At 42.1% G+C, this 22,033-nt stretch overlaps 1 protein-coding gene and 1 long non-coding RNA gene across 2 annotated transcripts in view; one reads left to right on the plus strand and one right to left on the minus strand.

Moving 5' to 3' along the window:
* Positions 1-10,116: 10,116 nt before the first annotated feature.
* The window catches only part of nfatc1 (nuclear factor of activated T cells 1), a 71,839-nt gene continuing 59,922 nt past the window's right edge, over positions 10,117-22,033 (minus strand). The window contains exon 10 of the mRNA XM_014177036.3: positions 10,117-15,837. Within this exon, the coding sequence (XP_014032511.1) occupies positions 15,782-15,837 (56 nt within the window). The 3' untranslated portion in view covers positions 10,117-15,781. The remainder of the gene's footprint in view (positions 15,838-22,033) is intronic.
* On the plus strand, positions 11,808-16,232 carry LOC145864441 (uncharacterized). The gene is made up of 4 exons (XR_014382985.1): positions 11,808-11,932; positions 13,171-13,211; positions 13,609-13,737; positions 13,830-16,232. It is a non-coding gene; the product is annotated as an uncharacterized LOC145864441 (long non-coding RNA).

Raw genomic sequence — 22,033 nt, forward strand, 5'->3', positions numbered from 1 at the left:
TTGAGTAAACAGGTATCGTATTAGATGTACTAGGCTGGCAGCAGATAGCATGAACACACGCATAGGAACAACTAAACAGTTTAAAAGGTTTTCTGTATAATTTGACTTTAAGGCCAGTAAAATAGTTGGAGGGTTGTAACAAATGTACAACCATATTAGTTATGCGGACAGTTCTATAGGCACACTTTCCCTGGCCCTGATTTCTTTACAGCAAATATAATACTCATGTTGCACCACCACATCACTATAACAAGGAAATTCACAATCCCACATACAATCCATCCATTCTCATCAATTTCTAAGAAACTCTTTGCCAGAGCAGTTGGCAATACTATAACCCACACAGCCACATTGCACACCTCTGTAAACCTGTACATTTTCAGCGATGGGTAGGTTGTGGGGCATGTCACTGCCACAGCGCTCCGTGCAGATAAAACACAAATTCATGGGTCCCCCTATAAGCAAATAGCCAAACTATAAATGCCCTAGTTCTAAATGAGTGAAGAGTGGAAAAATGAGAGGAAGTCTATGAAAGACTGACAGTATTGCATCGTGAGGAAGATGGAGAGATTTAAATTAAGGATGTCCAATGTTCTCTTTGCTGTAATGGAGAGCCACAGACGTTTTGGGATTACTGGAACTTCAACAAGAACGGTGACAATATCAACGGTTGGGAAAAGGGCTCCATAGGCAACCTGGGTGTGGCATTTTCCTGTGCTGATAATTGTCAAATTATTGTCATTTGTCAGATTATCAAATTGCTGGGTTACAAACTCCATGTCTTCAGGTTAAGTTAGAAGTCTGAAAGAATAGGTCAGTCATCTGTCACTTTCATTCTGCAGTTTAACAGACTTTCTGTTCAGATACTAATGAATAAAATACCCCGATAACATTAAAGGGGATATCGGCAGTTCAACTCAGAGGTTCAACTCACCATTGTTTTGGTAAATAGCTGAGGGATGGAGTTGGAGAAATGTAACCACTCTCAAATGTATAGTCAGAGCTAATGGGGAAATTAAGCTTATATTTTGGGTTGTGATAGGGAACGAGAGTTTGAGTTATATTCTTTAAGAATCAATGGGTATATAACATTTTAAAGTCCACAAATGTATGTACCAATCACTGATTTTTCTGCATACACTCATTTCTTAAAATATCAGAAAATGTGATTTACACACCAATGTGTTTAAAAAAAAAAATTATCTTCCAAAAATCAAGGTATTATAAGCAATTGTACATTACTTTGTATAATAAAAATAATAGGTCTTTAATTTGTTACATTCACTGCTAAAATAGACTAAATTTGACTACGAAGATGTGGTACTCAAGCTCAAATGGTGGTCCTGAAGCTTTTGACTGTGATTTGGAGGTCCTCGGAACGGAAAATGTTAACTGAATAAATTTGTTAATCCCAACATTTCATTCAAAATGTACACTGCTCAAAAAAATAAAGGGAACACTTAAACAACACAACTCCAAGTCAATCACACTTCTGTGAAATCAAACTGTCCACTTAGGAAGCAACACTGATTGACAATAAATGTCACATGCTGTTGTGCAAATGGAGTAGACAACAGGTGGAAATTATAGGCAATTAGCAAGACACCCCCAATAAAGGAGTGGTTCTGCAGGTGGGGACCACAGACCACTTCTCAGTTCCTATGCTTCCTGGCTGATGTTTTGGTCACTTTTGAATGCTGGCGGTGCTTTCACTCTAGTGGTAGCATGAGACGGAGTCTACAACCCACACAAGTGGCTCAGGTAGTGCAGCTCATCCAGGATGGCACATCAATGCGAGCTGTGGCAAGACGGTTTGCTGTGTCTGTCAGCGTAGTGTCCAGAGCATGGAGGCGCTACCAGGAGACAGGCCAGTACATCAGGAGACGTGGAGGAGGCCGTAGGAGGGCAACAACCCAGCAGCAGGACCGCTACCTCCGCCTTTGTGCAAGGAGGAACAGGAGAAGCACTGCCAGAGCCCTGCAAAATGACCTCCAGCAGGCTACAAATGTGCATGTGTCTACTCAAACGGTCAGAAACAGACTCCATGAGGGTGGCATGAGGGCCCGACGTCCACAGGTGGGGGTTGTGCTTACAGCCCAACACCGTGCAGGACGTTTGGCATTTGCCAGAGAACACCAAGATTGGCAAATTCGCCACTGGCGCCCTGTGCTCTACACAGATGAAAGCAGGTTCACACTGAGCACGTGACAGAGTCTGGAGACACCGTGGAGAACGTTCTGCTGCCGGCAACATCCTCCAGCATGACCGGTTTGGCGGTGGGTCAGTCATGGTGTGGGGTGGCATTTCTTTGGGGGGCCGCACAGCCCTCTATGTGCTCGCCAGAGGTAGCCTGACTGCCATTAAATACCGAGATGAGATCCTCAGACCCCTTGTGAGACAATATGCTGGTGCGGTTGGCCCTGGGTTCCTCCTAATGCAAGACAATGCTAGACCTCATGTGGCTGGAGTGTGTCAGCAGTTCCTGCAAGAGGAAGGCATTGATGCATGGACTGGCCCGCCCGTTCCCCAGACCTGAATCCAATTGAGCACATCTGGGACATTATGTCTTGCTCCATCCACCAACGCCACGTTGCACCACAGACTGTCCAGGAGTTGGCGGATGCTTTAGTCCAGGTCTGGGAGGAGATCCCTCAGGAGACCATCCACCACCTCATCAGGAACATGCCCAGGCGTTGTAGGGAGGTCATACAGGCACGTGGAGGCCACACACAGTACTGAGCCTCATTTTGACTTGTTTTAAGGACATTACATCAAAGTTGGATCAGCCTGTAGTGTGGTTTTCCACTTTAATTTTGAGTGTGACTCCAAATCCAGACCTCCATGGGTTGATAAATTGGATTTCCATTGATTATTTTTGTGTGATTTTGTTGTCAGCACATTCAACTATGTAAAGAAAAAAGTATTTAATAAGATTATTTCTTTCATTCAGATCTAGGATGTGTTGTTTAAGTGTTCCCTTTATTTTTTTGAGCAGCATATAATGATTTATACATCACATTGTTGCTATGGATTTTCCTTGTACACACAATTTACAGTACAATATCTGAGTGGCAGACCACATGTAACAACACCTGCACAGGATCGGTACATCCGAACATCACACCTGTGGGACAGGTAAATAAAGGATGGCAAGAACAACTGCCCGAGTCACACCTGGAATGCACAATCCCTCCATCAGTGCTCAGACTGTCCGCAATAGGCTGAGAGAGGCTGGACTGAGGTCTTGTAGGCCTGTTGTAAGGCAGGTCCTCACCAGATATCACCGGCAACAATGTCACTGGTTATACGCTGTAGCGGCAGGATAGAACAGCAGCGTCTTGTAAGACAAGGGGTGGTGGGCTATGTATTTTTGTAGATAACAGCTGGTGCACAATATCTAAGGAAGTCTCAAGCTATTGCTCGCCTGAGGTAGAGTATCTCATGATAAGCTGTAGACCACACTATCTACCTAGAGAGTTTTCATCTGTATTCTTTGTAGCTGTTTACGTACCACCACAGTCAGAGGCTGGCACTAAGACAGCATTGAATGAGATGTATTCCGCCATAAGAAAATTCTGGACCACCTTTACAACACATAGAGACGCAAACAAAGCTCTCCCTCACCCTCCTGATTCCTGCTTACAAGCAAAAATTAAAGCAGGAAGCACCAGTGACTAAATCAATAAAAAAAGTGGTCAGATGAAGCAGATGCTAAGCTACCGGACTGTTTTGCTAGCACAAACTGGAATATGTTCCGGGATTCCTCTGATGGCAATGAGGAGTACACCACATCAGTCACTGGCTTTATCAATAAGTGCATCGATGTCGTCCCCCACAGTGACCGTACGTACGTACCCCAACCAGAGGCCATGGATTACAGGCAAGATCCTCACTGAGCTAAAGGCTAGAGCAGCCTCTTTCAAGGAGCGGGACTTTAACCCGGAAACTTATAAGAAATCCCGCTATGCCCTCCGACGAACCATCAAACAGGCAAAGCGTCAATACAGAACTAAGATTGAATCGTAGTACACTGGCTCTGACGCTCGTCGGATGTGGCAGGGCTTGCAAACCATTACAGACTACAAAGGGAAGCACAGCCGAGAGCTGCCTAGTGACACAAGCCTACCAAATGAGCTAAACTACTTATATGCCCACTTTGAGGCAATTGGCACTGAAACATGCATGAGAGCACCAGCTGTTCTGGAAGACTGTGTGATCACACTCTGTAAGACCTTTAAACAGGTCAACATTCACAAGGCTGCAGGGCCAGACGGATTACTAGGATGTGTACTGCGAGCATGCGCTGGCCAACTGACAAGTGTCTTCACTGACATTTTCAACCTCTCCCTGTCCGAGTCTGTAATACCTACATGTTTTAAGCAGACCACCATAGTGTCTGTGCCCAAGAACACTAAGGTAACCTGCCTAAATGACTACCGACCCGTAGCACTCACGTCTGCAGACATGAAGTGCTTTGAAAGGCTGGTCATGGCTCACATCTACACCATTATCCCAGAAACCCTAGACCCACTCCATTTTGCATACCGCCCCAACAGATCCACAGATGATGCAATCTCTATTGCACTCCACACTGCCCTTTCCCACCTGGATAAAAGGAACACCTATGTGAGAATGCTGTTCATTGACTACAGCTCAGCGTTCAACACCATAGTGCCCACAAAGCTCATCACTAAGCTAAGGACTCTGTGACTAAACACCTCTCTCTGCAACTGGATCCTGGACTTCTTGACTGGCCGCCCCCTGGTGGTAAGGGTAGGTAACAACACATCCGCCACGCTGATCCTCAACACAGGGGTCCCTCGGGTGCGTGCTCAGTCCCCTCCTGTACTCCCTGTTCACTCATGACTGCACGGCCAGGCATGACTCCAACACCATCATTAAGTTTGCCGATGACACAACAGTGGTAGGCCTGATCACCGACAATGACGAGACAGCCTATAGGGAGGAGGTCAGAGACCTGGCCGTGTGGTGCCTCTCCCTCAACGTGATCAAGACAAAGGAGATGATTTTGGACTTCAGGAAAAAGAGGACCGAGCACTCCCCCATTCTCATCGACGGGGCTGTGGTGGAGCGGGTCGTGAGTTTCAAGTTCAATCACCAACAAACTAACATGGTCCAATCACATTTACATTTTTACATTTAAGTCATTTAGCAGACGCTCTTATCCAGAGCGACTTACAAATTGGTGCATTCACCTTATGATATCCAGTGGAACAACCACTTTACAATAGTGCATCTAAATCTTTTAAGGGGGGGGGGGGGGTTAGAAGGATTACTTTATCCTATCCTAGGTATTCCTTAATCTTGGGGCAATGTGGGACGCTAGCGTGCCACCCGTGGTGCACCCTATCAACAGCAGGTGCATTTCAAGAGCAGCAAATTTGAAACCAAATAAATGTCAAAATTCACATTTTTCAAACATACACTCTTTGAAAGATAAACATCTCCTTAATCTAACCACGTTGTCCGATTTCAAAAAGGCTTTACAGCGAAAGCAAAACATTAGATAATGTCAGCAGAGTACCAAGCCAGAAATAATCAGACACCCATTTTTCAAGCTAGCATATAATGTCACATAAACCCAGAAGACAGCTAAATGCAGCACTAACCTTTTACAAACTTCATCAGATGACACACCTAGGACATCATGTTACACACAGCATGCATTCTTTTGTTCAATAAAGGTCATATTTATATATAAAAACAGCATTTTACATCGGCGTCTGAGTTGACTAACTATTTTCCCCTCAAATGCGTCCTGGGAAACAGCGCATAATTCCATTTATTACTATTCGAAAACAATTTTTTAAATTTATATTGTCAATCTAACATTTATAGATGAATATCTCTTGAGAACACCTGTCATACCAGATTTTAAATTAACTTTACTGGGTAATCACACTTTGCGATAAAAGGAGATGCGATACTCAGAAAATGAGCCTGGAATACTAGCGCCGCGCCATCTTGGAACAATCGCATGTCACATCTCATCTTGTATAATATTGTCAATAATCGCCTACCTTTAGTTGTCTTCATCAGAAAGCACTTCCAGGAATCCCAGGTCCACAACAGATGTATTTTCGGTCGAAAAAGTCCATAATTCATGTTCCATTAGCCTGCTGTTGGTAGCGTGTCCTAGGGCTATCTCCAAATCTTCCGACGTGCGCGGGACAGAAGTTTAGGAAAATTTACTTTTCCCCTCCTCTAGGTTCGTTCAAACATGTCAAACGTTGTAAAACATTAATCTTCAGGGCCTGTAACACCAAGAGAGCCAATAAGATTCGACGGGTACGATTGCAGAGTGTTTTGAAACACTCCCAAAGGTGGGGGTAGACAGGGCCGCCGACGTCATAATGGTGATGGCCCATCCCCTGTTACCAATTTCCAACGCGTCTCATTCACTGAGTTTCGACTGTATAAGGCTCAAACCACTGTGAAAAGACTGGGGACATCTAGTGGAAGCAATAGGAAGTGCTCAGTGAACCATTGCTCACGGTTTGATTAATAGGCAAAGTGATGAAGTCGAGTCCACAATTCAGAATTACACTTCCTGTTTCAATCGGTCTCGGGGTTTTGACTGCCATATGAGTTCTGTTATACTCACAGACACCATTCAAACAGTTTTAGAAACTTTAGGGTGTTTTCTATCCATATATAATAAGTATATGCATGTCCTAGCTTCTGAGTTTGATTAATAGGCCGTTGAAAATGGGAACGAATTTTTTTCAAAATGCGCTGTGGCACCCCCTATCCTAGGGTAGCCCCAAGAGGTTAAAGAGGTGGGGTTTCAGGTGTCTCCGGAAGGTGGTGATTGACTCCGCTGTCCTGGCGTCGTGAGGGAGCTTGTTCCACCATTGGGGTGCCAGAGCAGCGAACAGTTTCGACTGGGCTGAGCGGGAACTGTGCTTCCTCAGAGGTAGGGGGGCCAGCAGGCCAGAGGTGGATGAACGCAGTGCCCTTGTTTGGGTGTAGGACCTGATCAGAGCCTGAAGGTATGGAGGTGCCGTTCCCTTCACAGCTCCGTAGGCAATCACCATGGTCTTGTAGCGGATGCGAGCTTCAACTGGAAGCCAGTGGAGAGAGCGGAGGAGCGGGGTGACGTGAGAGAACTTGGGAAGGTTGAACACCAGACGGGCTGCGGCGTTCTGGATGAGTTGTAGGGGTTTAATGGCACAGGCAGGGAGCCCAGCCAACAGCGAGTTGCAGTAATCCAGACGGAGATGACAAGTGCCTGGATTAGGACCTGCGCCGCTTCCTGTGTGAGGCAGGGTCGTACTCTGCGAATGTTGTAGAGCATGAACCTACAGGATCGGGTCACCGCCTTGATGTTAGTGGAGAACGACAGGGTGTTGTCCAGGATCACGCCAAGGTTTTTAGCACTCTGGGAGGAATCACACCAAGACAGTCGTGAAGAGGGCACGACAAAACCTATTACTTCTCAGGAGACTCCAGATCTTCAAAAGGTTCTACATCTGCACCATCGAGAGCATCCTGACTGGTTGCATCACTGCCTGGTATGGCAACTGCTTGGCCATGACTGCAAGGCACTACATCAGTACATTACTGTGGCCAAGCTCCATGCCATCTAGGATCTCTATACCAGGCGGTGTCAGAGGAATGCCCTAAAAATCATAGACGGTACCGGAGTGCCAAGTCTAGGTCCAAGAGGCTTCTAAACAGCTTCTTAACAGCTTCTACCCCCAAGCCATAAGACTCCTTAACACCTAATCAAATGGCTACCCAGACTATTTGCATTGCCCCTCCCCCTCTTTTACACCGCTGCTACTCTGTTATCTATGCATAGTCACTTTAATAACTCTACCCACATGTACATATTACCTTAACTAACCGGTGCCCCAGTACATTGACTCTGTATCTGTACCCCCGTATATAGTCTCGCTATTGTTATTTTACTGCTGCTCTTTAACTTTTATTTCTTATTCTTATCTGTATTTTTTATTTAATTTTTTTAAACTGCATTGTTGGTTAGGGGCTCGTAAGTAAGCATTTCATTGTAAGGTCTACACCTGTTGTATTCGGCGCATGTGACTAATAAAATTAGATTTGATTTGATCTAAAACAGCACTGACCACCACTGAATTCTATGTACACTAATCTTCCTTCATTGCCATGGGTTGAAAAACAATGTGTCAATTTTCTGAATGAATCAAACCACCGTTTTCTTTATTTCGTGCATAAAGGCCCTCCAAACTTGTTTTCTATGATTCATCAATACTTTCCTAAACCTAAATCTACAAGATCAGAGTATTTTTAAATCTACCAATTGGTGCTGAAACAGAGCCGAGTAGGCTGTGCATAGCCTATATTTAGATGGCTTTCTTTCATTGATCCCTAATATTCTGAACCTGTTCTCTCTATATCTAGTGAGTTTGTTGATAAAAATTATAACTAAAAGGTACAGCATATTTAAAGGGATGGCTTAATTTAAAATTACAAACGCTATTCAATCAAAATTCCACATCTGCTGGCCAGCAAGTGGGAGGGTTGTCAGCAGTTGCATTCAATTTATTCAGAGCACGCATGATAGCTACACCTGCAGAGCGCCTTACATGTCTGAATAAGATACGTCTGAATTCCAAATACTGAGAGGAAAGGCATGGGAAAGGCGTAATTGCTAAGTCGGAATCGGACACATTTTGCATAGCAGGAAAGGTTTGGTGAAAGTTGTAATGGAAGAGATTTAAGTGGATGCAGCGTATTTGTTCCATATTATGTATTCTGCAATTTTGTAAAGATTTCTTATGCTTTTCATATGCTTCCATGGGCTGGATTCAATACATATCATGGGAAGTATCTCAGAAGATCAGCAGTATAGCTCGATTGAAATGTAAAGTCAACGTTTACTAATACACCAGACAAGGCCTGGGTTCAAATATGTGTGTATTTGAGTATCTCGTACTTAAAATACTTTGAGTATTTTCAAACACACAGCCCAAAACAACTACTTTTATTTGAATGGCTATTTGTAAAAACTATGTAGACTGCCAAATTATATTTGACAGTATGTTCAAATACTTATTTCAAATACCTGGGGTAAAATGCATTGGAGTGCATTTGAGTCGGTGTATTTGAGTTTTTCAAATACTTTCCGATTGTATTTCAAAATACATACACATATTCAACTACTTGTCTTTTCAAATGAAATAATTCTGAATACTTACTTTGAATGTATTTCAAAGTAATTGAGGTATTTGAACCCAGGTCTGCACCTGTAAAGAGTCATGCCTGACAGAGAGAAGCTGGCCACTGGAGGTCAGTATACACCATACTAACACCTTTTCACATAGGAGACATTGGACTTTGTCTCATTCAACATCTGTTTATTCTTCTGTTTATTTCCTAACATCTTACAGTAGCCGGAGATAATACAATAGCTGCCAGTTGAGGACTTGTGAGGCATCTGTTTCTCAAACTGGACACTAATGTACTTGTCCTCTTGCTCAGTTGTGCACCAGGGCCTCCCACTCCTCTTTCTATTCTGGTTAGAGTCAGTTTACACTGTTCTGTGAAAGGTGTAGTACACAACGTTGTATGAGATCTTCAGTTTCTTGGCAATTTCTCACAATGAATAGCCTTCATTTCTCAGAAAAAGAATAGACTGACATGTTTCAGAAGAAAGGTCTTTGTTTCTGGCCATTTTGAGCCTGTAATCGAACCCACAAATGCTGATGCTCCAGATACTCAACTAGTCTAAAGAAGGCCAGTTTTATTGCTTCTTTAATCATGACAACAGTTTTCAGCTGTGCTAACATAATTGCAAAAGGGTTTTCTGATGATCAATTAGCCTTTTAAAATGATAAACTTGCATTAGCTAACACATTGTGCCGTTGGAACACAGGAGTGATGGTTGCTGATAATGGTCCTCTTTACGCCTATGTAGGTATTCCATAACAGAATCTGCCGTTTCCAGCTACAATAGTCATTTATAACATTAACAATGTCTACACTGTATTTCTGATCAATTTTATAACTATTACTAAATTTAACTGAGTGTATTATTAATTAACTAAATATAACTGTCTAAAATCTAAACTACATGAATGTAATATTCAATATAAATAATTGAGACAACTGTAGCATTCAAAAGAAGGTATTTATTATTGACAATGCATACAGTATATGAAGCAGAATTGGAGCCCACAAAAAAAACTTTGAACAATGAATCTGCATATCTGAACAATATAATAGTCAACTTTTCAGTAAACATGGCTTCATGGCTTTGTTAATTTCCTTTAAATTCATGGATTAAGACTTAATATAAAAGAGCAGAAATAAATGCAGTTGTAATAAGGGAACTTATGCGAGCTAATGATACAATGAAGCAAAAATCGGATTATTTAGCATGTATTCAGTCTAGCTATTGTGCATTCTACAAACTGAATCTTAGAATTCTATATATTGTAGTGTATTATATAGTTAACCATTTGGTAATATGAGGAGCTACATGAAACACTTGAATAAACAAAGTACATGCTATAAGAATAAATACATACTTATAAAAAAAATGTAAAAGTTTTTGATCTCCTACGTGAGAATATTGCTTTTCACCGTTGTTACCAATTCTTTGGATTAAAGGAAATAATAAATGTACATAAGAGACACCTTTTTCTATTACAGTCTTAAATGCATACATTATTTGAGAAACAAACGCTATATCAGCATATTGCATAGGTATCCAGGAATTATTTTCAAGTTGACAATTTAACCAAAGTGAGATGATTTCTTCCTTTCATATGAATGAAAGAATGATTGCTAATATATGTATTACCAGATTCCCCACTGTTTGTACAAGCGAAACAAAAAAAACTGAATTTCAGGGATGGCATGATTAGTGTGGCGAAAACCTGCTGTATATGCTCAATCCCATTCACATATTTTTTCCAGCATAATTCTTTCCCTCAGTATCTTGTAGACAAGAACTACACAACTATGTAATACCTATGTAAAGGCAATTCATTTGAATTAGCATATGGCAACCATATGAAGCAGAAGCAAATCAAGCATTGTCCAGTAAGCAACAGAGTTATTATCACAAGCTGACTATTGGCTAATCAAGCATATGAAATGCAAACATTGCATTATCCCAACAGGACAGAGGCGGCACTGGTACTTGAGATGACATTTTGGCTTTCCAAAAGGCACTAGCCTTGAATATCTTCAAAATCCTCTTGACAACATAGCCAACACATTGCCCTAGTTGTATTTCCTTAAAATAAATATACACCTGAACAGATTGAGGTCTTTGTCTTTTATAAGGCATGTGCTTTTAACTCACTGTACTCAAGGACTCAATGTTGATGCCATTTCTCAGTCCTTGGGTGACTTGAAGAAATGGCTCAAGTCACAAACATACAAAGCTATACTAAACAACAGATCAAAAGTAAAATTGAACATGCAGGTAATGCAATCATTGGTGAGTGTGAACAAGTGCTTAAAGGTCAACTGCCCCTTGGAACTAACATCACTGGTTTTAAACGGCCTATGTGGCACCGATATGAGTCAAATTCATTCTAGTGTCAAAATTGACTGCAAAGTGTAAATAGAATAATTTTTATTATAAAGTCAGTCTCGTCCAAAACAGAGTTTTGTAAGTGCGTTCGTCACGACTTACTAGGGGGTTGGGTATGGATTACTTACATGGCCACTTTTGCAGATGATGCCCAATTGCCTAGAGACAACACGTTGTCGTACCATGTGGACATTTAATGTCAAGTCTGCATATGGATACAACACACGCACGTTTCCCTCAGCAAACAGGAGTGAAAATAGGCTTCCATAAAGTTGCTGCAAACTCCCAATGCATTTCAACAATATTGCTAGATGGCCAGGAATAGATTGTACTTGACACAGTCAATTCTGCTGCCTGTCAACCGTCAAACGACTGGTGTTGGTGAGTATGTTAGCCGAATAGATAAATGGTACTAGCTATTTAGTAGCTACTTTTGGTTATACATAGGGTGTGAAAAATGCCATCATAAGGCGACTGGCTACCTCACTTTCCTGTTGAAATCATATCTTTTCTCGAATCTGCAAGACATAAAACAATATAGAGGTAAGATGGATATTGATTTTGAGACATGGCATGTAGTATTTTCATATTTTAGTATACGCTTTTCATATTAAGTCAATTCCTATTTAAAAAAAAAGATTTCTCACAAAAACAAACGTATCTCTGTGAAATGTCACTGACCATAAACCAAGCGTTTTATTTTCAAAGCTTTTTATATTTAATTCACCGCTATGTCAACAGAGCTCCGTGCTTATTATTGGATGTATTAGGTTACTAATGTTAGAGAAAGACCCCACGGAACGATTCAGAACATAAATAATCATATTTGTCTTGGTAAAATTTATTTTATAACATAAGGAAGTGAAATATCATCACCAAAGCACGTTTTCACCCACTCTGGGCAGGACACCCTATTATAAAACATTATTTGATCATGCTAGCGAGCCAGGCTAGCTGTGATACCACAGATGAAAGGGGAATGATACTGTAACTAGATAAATACATTACTCTAATGTGTAATGTGATGTAGCATGTCAGAGGAAGATGTGCATAGCTCACGTTAGCTGGTTACCTTGGTAACAACAGATAACTGTAGCCCATTGGCATTTAGGGTCAATAACAGGGCAAGCACTTGGATACTAGCTTGTTAGTTAGTCATAGGATGTAGCCAGCTTGTTTTCAATAATGTTTTAACTCGAACTGGATAGCTAATGTTACGTTAGCTAGCTAGCCAATTCATTTGAAACTCGTATAAAGATATAACTAACCCGGATTTACAAGTTAGGTCTCTAGCTAGCATTCGGGGGCTTTGTCTGCTAACCCAAAACAACATGCCTGTTCTCATAAAAGTTTATCATGTATTCTCTAGGGCAAAAATAAATGTAGGATGGCACTTGTCTACTGTAAATATAGCTATGACTCTGGCAGCAAATAGCAAAACATATCAGTAAACATTCAGCAACGTAGACAGCTGGTTGCATAGCAATGGCATCAGCGTCACCGGCCTGAATCTATTCCGTAGTTACAGTCCCTCTATTAGCATATAAATTGCTTCCAAACTAGAGGAAATTATTTCTCTTGCTATATTATTAAGTGATGATATGTTATTCCATTCACAGGCTACATACAAAACCTGGTGGATTTGTTGTTCAGCAGCTTCGTGAGTAACCCCATACCATATTAGGAGCTGTTACAGAAGGCTGAGGCAGTGGTGAGGCACCAGCCCTGCTTCAGAGTAATGGAGGTCACATTTGGTGTGGTCAATGGTCAAAATTACTATCTGTCCTGAAATTCACCTAATCACCATTCATAATATAATGAGTGCCGTGTATATATGCATGTATTGTATGTTGTAAGGAGGTGGCCCCTTCCACTGTGCCAATGGACTACTCCTGGGCCTCAGTGAGTAATGCCAACCAGTCAGTGCCATGCTGGCACGTGTCCCTTGTGAATTAGCTATGAATCAGGATTTCTGATTGGCTATGTTCAACCGTGAAATAACTATTGGCTTCCATGACTATATAGTGACAGTCTTTCTCCCCGCCTTTGGGATATAGGATCTGGGTCCCATATCGGAGCCGAAGTCGGGCTCCTTCATGACCAGTATCTGTGACGAGAGGGGCCTGGAGCTGATCTACACTGCCATGCCCATCAGGCATTGGCAAACACCTCAGAAGGGACAAAAGGTGATTACTAATAAGAGAGTACATCGCAAGTGTTTAGTAATATCACCCTTTCAATACATGTCACTCATTAACTCTTCCTCATTTTTCTACAGCTGGGCAGAAGAGATGCTTTTGAAATGGAGTCCTCTGACTGAAAGACAAGTTGATACTGATGTCTGAACTGGGAGAGACGTTGCACTCAGCATTACAATTATACAAGACACATCTATTACTTTGTATCATCTTTTGTTACTATTGAATTGAATGGTACTATCAATAGGGGGGAGGGACCCTGTGTATTCTTCAAAAATGTCAGGGAACTCTTGTCTTACACAGGACACCATACAGGAAGGTACAATATTTGCACATTATCAGAACACTTCTTCTACAGTATTATGTGAAGTATGGTTTATTATACATAGAACTGTTACACTTGAAAGTTATCAAAACACTTTGTTTAGAATATCTACATAAGTTTAACAATTGCACTCTTCTCATATTACTCGGTAGGCTCCTGGATGGAGCCTTGAATTGGTCAGTTAGCCTACAAAGTGGTATGAAAAGAGGGCCATTCTCCTGCATCTCACATCTGCCTGTAGTTATTGAACTCTGCCTGCAGGACCCATGGGTTAAGGCAAACTCTGTCATATCCAGGATGGACTGTCATGCACTCCACTCCTCCTGCGACCTGACTGCACTTGTCTATAACCTGTAATACATTACATAGATTAAAGGGACCTCCCCACCCAGAGAGCTGTGCATGTCAGTGTGTGGTTAGACAGACAAATCCTTAGATTTGGCCAAATAGAATGCCGTTCTGGTTAGACAGCTGGAGTTGTACTCAGTTGTACTCTATTTGCTAGCTAAGTGTAGGCACATCAATATGATAATTACATTATACAATACTTTGTCTTTGTAACACAAACTCATCCCTTTTTTGGGGGGGGGGGGGCGATAAATGTCAAGCTGGTCTATGTTTGTGCAATGTCAAGATGTAGGCTAGGCGACACCTGTTTTAGGGATATTAGTAGTTTGGGGATTTGTCCCCCTGGGAAAGATGTAACAGTGGACATAAGGAGAGATGAGACAAAACTAGCCAGTTATAGAATATTGTGTTGGTGGACAGCTGAGCTGACTTAAGTGCAGGCGTTCAACTCGAGGTTTAAACCATTTCCACGGTAACATGCATTACATTACTTGTCGAAACACTGAAACTAAGTTCTAAGCTACTTTCGTAGCAAGGTGTTGTAGAACGAGTGTCTTATGAAACACATTCCAGACACTGTCTCTTGCTATCTTGCCATAACTGATTTGACAGAGAAATATTAGCTAGATAGCTGCAGCTGGCTATCCTATCACCAAGCTACGCTAGCTACCTGCTGTCAGCTTGACTAAACACAGGCTCACACATACTGTAGAACTGAATTAGCTGACCATCTTGAGAAGGCGAGTCAGTCAGGAGGGGAGAAGTCATCTTCAAAACGTTGTTCTCGCCATAGCAAAGCTAGCTTGTTTGTTGTGATTCCGCTAGCATTTCTTTATGAGCATTGATGAAAAACAAGGCCAAATCAGGAAGTGCAGTTGCCCTTTAATTCTCACCATTTCCTATTTCCAGTCAAAGGCACTTATTTTGGATTAAATCATCTCATTGAATTGCCAGATACACAAAACAATCTGAAGCACTGTACACAAAACGTACACTCAGGCACTGAATCATTTACAATATCTGCAGACAGAAGTGAAAAAACAAAATTATTGGTCCACTAAAAAGCATACTTATTGGGGTTGAGGCTGGAAGGTGCGGTGCTGCATAGTACGCCTGTTTTTATTTTCTGAGAGATCAGCCATTTCATTTCATCTTCAATTTTTATACATTGGCGAATCTTCTGAAAGGCACACATTAGATTCTAATCTTCAAGATGCTCAATCTCTGTTCCCCTTGGTTGTTTTTTGGGCTTCCTGCATACTGTAGTCCAAGCATGCAGACGTTGTAAAAATGATTGGTACAGTATGGTATTTCCCTTTCTTCTGCTTCAGTCCTCCTGTGTCCATGATGAAAGTGGTGCTACGCATGACTGTGGACAGAGATGCTTGAGAGGTCGTTCCTGATGATCTCATTGACTGTGAAGAAAGGAGAAAGATGTCAATATCTCCCAATCTACATCAAAGCATCTCCGGTACATTCTTAGAAAAAAAGGGTTTGAAAAGGGTTATTCGGCTGTCCCCATAGGAGTCCCCTTTGGGATCCATGTTAAACCCTTTGTGGAAAGGGTTCTACACGAAACCCCAAAATGTTCTACCTGGAACCAAAAAGGGTTCTTCAAAGGGTTCTCCTATGGGGACAGCCGAAGAACCCATTTAGGTTCTATATAGCACTTATTTTTTTAAGTGTATAGTTCATAGTATTTGAGAGATATAGCTAGGTGTTTTAGCAGGTAATACGTCATGATGCGTTCAGTGTGCAAAATATAGTCATTTGTTCAAATGGAAAATAAATGGAGTCTTGTTAACACAGATGAATAGAAGTCTCAGACTGTTTGGTTTGGAGAGGATGCAGCGTCTTGCCCTCTACAAAGGATCCAAATGCACTTGTCATCCACTTGTCTCTCCCCCTTTCCTGCCTACTGCCACTCTTTCAGTGTTCCCACAGTCGGAGAGCCTGTCCCCTTTTATCAGCTGTGTTCTTTGGCTGATGGGAGGGAAGTGACCAAACACCAAAGGGACCAATTGGAACTAAACAAACAGCAATGTGCCAGTGTGTGCCTTCTGAAAAAGAGGATGGCAAAGGCAGCCATCTTGATTGAGGAGTCCACCATGAACCAGCAGTGTCAGACTCACCAAGAGGACCTGACTCTCCCTTTACAGTGCTTTTTCTGGCAAGCCTTATCAGATCTGGAATCTGGCAATATTTCACAATCTGGTAACATCTGCATAACCTAAAGCTTTTAGCAAGAAAAGGTCTCCTTCATATTAGAACAAGCTATGCCCCTTCATTACTTGTGAGACCGAATCACCATCTGTGTTATAGTTGCTTCAGTATCTGTATATAAATAAACATTATTTTCCTATGACGATAATAGGATAGGATAAAGGGTCAATAGTACAAGGCACTTCTTTTCATTTACACAGACACCTGATTGAGGAGCTTGGAGGAAAATTCCTTACTTGATAGTTTTTTTTCAATTCAGAGGATATATCATTTAATAGTACTGAATGAACCAGCACCACTATCATTTAACAGCCTCTGTCTGAATCTCAAATGGCACCATAATCCCTAAATAGTGCACTACTTTTGACCAGAGCGCTATGGGCCCTGGTCAAAAGTAGTGCATTATATAGAGAATAAGGTGGTATTTGGGACTGAGTCTCTAACCACCTCGGCAGCAGCTCCTCCTGGACTCAGATCTAGCCATAGGCCAAGGATGTGTCTCACAGCTCCACCAGATAGCAGCCAGATAGGAAATGAATGAGGGGAACACCCCTGGAGCCTGGTGGTGGAAGCCAAGCCCACGAGCCTACAGAGGAATTCCCTTTGACCGGACACTGGCCCTGCAGCATTAGCTCGCTCCCATTACAGCCAGGAGCTGGGGCCTGGAAAAGCAGCCTGGAATTGTGAGATTCCCTCCCAAAAAATGGGGTGGTGCTTTTTCATCTATTGTGGTGCGGTGCAGCTCTTCCCTGTGTGGCCCAGCCCTGACACAGCCACTTCCTCTCAGCCTTCTCCCTCACTTCCCTGCACAATAAGAGTGACAGGGTGTGCCTAGCAGTGTTTGGCTGGTCCCGGAGGAAAATCCCAGAGGTGTTTACATGGTAGAGAGAAGTCTTTGTGGTCCAAACAATGTGCAGGTCAAACTAATTTGACATGATCACAACCGGTGGTATAAATGTACAGAGGACAGAGCTGAATGTGAGAAACCGAGACCCACATAAGCAACCAATAAACTGAACTAAAGAGGCATTCCATAACATGTTCAGGGATTTCAAAGACAAATCACTTGAATTTTGATAATAGGGAAGCTCTTTTATTATGGCTACAGAGTACAGTACAAACTTCCCTGAATCTGAGCCGTCAAGTCGTCTAGACATAAAGTTAATATGTTTGGCCAGCTGATTGACTGCTATGAATAAAGAAATAGGAAAACGATCTGTGTTGGCTAAATGACGGAGTAGAGCTCTCATACGTGTGTGTCATAGAAACACACAGACACACTATTACGTGTCTTTGAGGACAGGGGTGTATTTCAATGTGACTTCATGAGGAACTTGGCAAGAGCAGATACTTGTTAGTGGAATTATGGCATTTTTATTCAGGTACATTAAATCACCTCTTGATCTGCCATAATAGTGGATCTAGAAAAAAATGGCTATTCAGTTTCCAATGGTTCACTTCTGTGCTAAAGTTTTATCTTTGTAATACATCATCAGCAGACGATTTCCAAGCCCATCTTTCAGATATTAGCAAAGCATGTGCTAGGAGAGCAGGCTAGCCATCTTTCAAGGGAGACCTTGGAGTATTCCCATTCAGTAATATGGAAGATCTGTGCTTCTGTGGGGATAATGTACCATACTAGGCCTCAGCTTGAATTTGATTGAAATCTTTAACAACTCTACTTAGGTTCAGTGCAAGTCAAATTTACATCATGACATTTTCTAATGCATACAAGGTGCATAGCTTAATTTCAACATGATCTTCAGAGTCCCACACTACTTCTTAGTCTTTGTCAGCAGCAAGGTGTATAACTTGGCCTTTCAAAAAGAATAGCCATTAACCACAAAGTGAAGAAATAACTACATCCTGAAATGGATCCCAACCCCTTCACTTTATTCTCCCCAACCCCTGCCACGTGTGTCCTTCCCAGAACTCAGTCCACTGGCCCGGCCGTCACTCGTCTGTTTGATCTGGCATTAACCTTCTCTGCATCTGGAGGTTATGGGATATCCTTTTCCAAACTCAAACAACCAGGGACGAGTTGTGCTCCAATGTCTCGATACATACAGTACATACATCAAGTCATGATGTCAGACATAAATCGGAGACATTAATACATCAGAAACATCCACACCATATCATCACCTGCCCATTTAATGACCAACATGGTGGATGGATTACGGAGGTTGAATAGATTTGCAGAAATATGCCACATATGGTTCAATAGGTTCTAGATATCTGCTGAACATAGAAAATATACATCTGTAAAAACATTGTATTTTAAAAAGATTGACAGCAGTTTACATGAATCTAAATCTGGGATTGATTATTAAATGTAAGTGTTGAGTTTAACGCCAACTATGTTGGTGGTAAATCCTACAGTGCTGTAACAAGAGCAATGTCCCCCTTTCTGAACCAGTGCTGTTCATTTTGACACTGCAAAAGCAAGCTGACCCACTGACTACAAGCAGAAAACACTATGGCTTACCCCCACCAAGCCCACACCGTTGTCTGTTTATGTCTGTTGCCATGGACTACATTTCATTCTGTTGCCACATTTCATGTGAGGGATCTAATTGAAAAAATTGAACCGTTGATCTGTGTATGTTTACGGATGATTCAGGCTCCCCGCCCTCAACAAAACGCTAAAAATAGCCTCCCGTATGAAAGTGACAGTAGCATGTGGAACTGGTTACTATGACGATGTTCAATACAGAGTCTTGCGATAGAGACATACTGAAAAACTGTGTCGTTCGAAGCAAACAATCCAGATGGGAATTTCTTGTGTGAATGGCAAGGACCGCTACTGAAGGAACGGTGGAAAACAATGACTCTGAACCGCTAGAGGAACAAAGTCAGTCACACCATTCACAAAACAATTAGCAGATCAGCGCTGTTAGCCTCATTAAGGGTTCCAGAGCATCAACAACCATGCCAATAACGAGTGTTTCTGTCAACACAATACATCTGTACTACAGGACAACCGGTCCACTAACATGCTAACTACCACCTTTAAAACCTATTAATATTCACAGAAAAAGACAAGCCCTGAAACAGTGAGGAAGGGTGGTGGACACGCACGCATGTACACACACGTCCTCCAGAATATGGCCACATGGCTGGACCATATTCAATATTGGATCATGGTCATCCAAAAGCCACATCATATCTCCTAACCAAAACCGCAAAAGTGGTTTTGTTTCCTTCCTTAGGTTGAGAATATTTACCAAAATGTTGAGGGAATCACAATCTCAAGCTATAACCTTAACCTCCCTCCCCTCCTCTCCCTCAGGTCTCTCTCCTCTACTACCCCTGGCTCTCAGCTGTGACTTTACAGTAACAGTACACTATGTGACCTGGTCCTCTACTCCTCCACTGCCTCAGGCCACAGTGGCAGCAGGCTCAGGCAGCATCCAGAACGCATAAGCTCCAGTCAGTAGCTTTTATAGCCACGTGGCCTAGTCAGAGTTTCCATGAGGAAAGAGGTTTGGAACCTCCTACAGGAGAATCTGAGAAATGGTAGACAGACAGGGGGGATCCTGAGACTGTAGGTTAAATGATAGCACGGTGAGGGAGATACTGGGATGATGGAAGTCAGGGATACCTTTTGGTGGTGTGGTAGGACAGTTATTAAGCATGGGGGTCAAAATATTAGAGGTCTGTTGTATACAGCTTTGTTTCACACTAAAATTGAATGTATGGACATTCCATTAAGATATTCACATGGAGTGGCAGGTAGCCTAGTGGTTAGAGCGTTGGGCCAGTAACCGAAAGGTTGCTAGATTGAATCCCCGAGCTGACAAGATAAAAATCTGTCCTTCTGCCCCTGGACAAGGCAGTTAACCCACTGTTCCTAGGCTGTCATTGTAAATACAAATGTATTCTTAACTGACTTGCCTAGTTAAATGAAAAAATATATATACTGTATCTCACCATTTTAAACGAATAAAAAGCTAGGAAGTATGACTTCAGCGGCCAAATCTAATGATAATTTTCACAAATCAAATTTCCTGTTAGTGCTGAAACTAATTGAACAGAATAAGTTACTAGTCCATGGACAGTAGGTGTCTCTGCACAAAAGAAAAATATTATATTTGTCTATGTGAACTTTAACGAGCATGGTCGACAATGAATTAGTGTACCACCACACCTTAGTGAGTCAATAAAATACAAATCCACATGTAACCGTGCCAAAACTCCTGTCCACATTACTGTAATTATACCTCTCCTGGTCCAAATCCACATGTAACCGTGACAAAACTCCTGTCCACATTACTGTAATTTTACCTCTCCTGGTCCAAATCCACATGTAACCGTGCCAAAACTCCTGTCCACATTACTGTAATTATACCTCTCCTGGTCCAAATCCACTTGTAACTGTGCCAAAACTCCTGTCCACATTACTGTAATTTTACCTCTCCTGGTCCAAATCCACATGTAACCGTGCCAAAACTCCTGTCCACATTACTGTAATTATACCTCTCCTGGTCCAAATCCACATGTAACCATGCCAAAACTCCTGTCCACATTACTGTAATCATACCTCTCCTGGTCCAAATCCACCATTGTTCACTAAGTGTACAAGAGAAGCACAACTCCTGATAAATGTGGTTAGTGATAACTTCATTATTAGAGGAGCGATGTGAATAACCTACTACAATATAAGCTCTGCTGCTTGATTTCCCTAGACAGACAGAGCAGCCTAACAGAACTTCAGTCAGTGTGTTATTTAACCAGACTGTTAGCAGGAAGGGGGCAATTAGAATGGTTGGAGCGTAGCTCCAGCATAACAACCAATCCACCAGGGCTAGGAAGGCCCAGCCCAACCCAGCCAGACATTTGAGCTCAGTTCAGTTCAGCTGGGGTCTGGTGCAGATCACATCAAAGAGCTCTACTTTTACTGCTGCTGATAGCTGCTGGTTAGCGACTCTCCCAGCTCCAGGTCTGAAGGATGGTTTCCTCCCAGTGATTGATATGAGGCCAGGCAGCACTGTTGTCTAGCTAACCCCAGGGAAGATCATTTATCCCATTTATTGCAAATCAGCACACAGCCCAGAACCCTTAGTGGTGGTGAATGCTGGAATCCCAGACCAGTGAGATCATAAAACTGGGTTTCTAAAATTCCCCAGCTTGCACTCTGCTTGGGAGGAATGGTAGAGGAGAGTTGTTTATTTTATCAGTGGACTTTTAAAAGGCCTGGCCATTATTCAGGGGCTTCAAAGTACGATATTTCAACCACAGACCTACCAGGGTTCTATGATCTAACGGTAAATCCCTGTTCTAGTCGGCTGATAGCAGTAGGAGGAATTAGGACCAGAGGGTGTTAATCATAAATGCCTTTCTCACTAAGTTCATGAGAAGGCAATTACTGTAAATAGTGACTGATAG

The sequence above is a fragment of the Salmo salar genome, chromosome 27 (assembly GCF_965601325.2).
Source record: "Salmo salar chromosome 27, fSalSal1, whole genome shotgun sequence".
Taxonomy (NCBI): domain Eukaryota; kingdom Metazoa; phylum Chordata; class Actinopteri; order Salmoniformes; family Salmonidae; genus Salmo; species Salmo salar.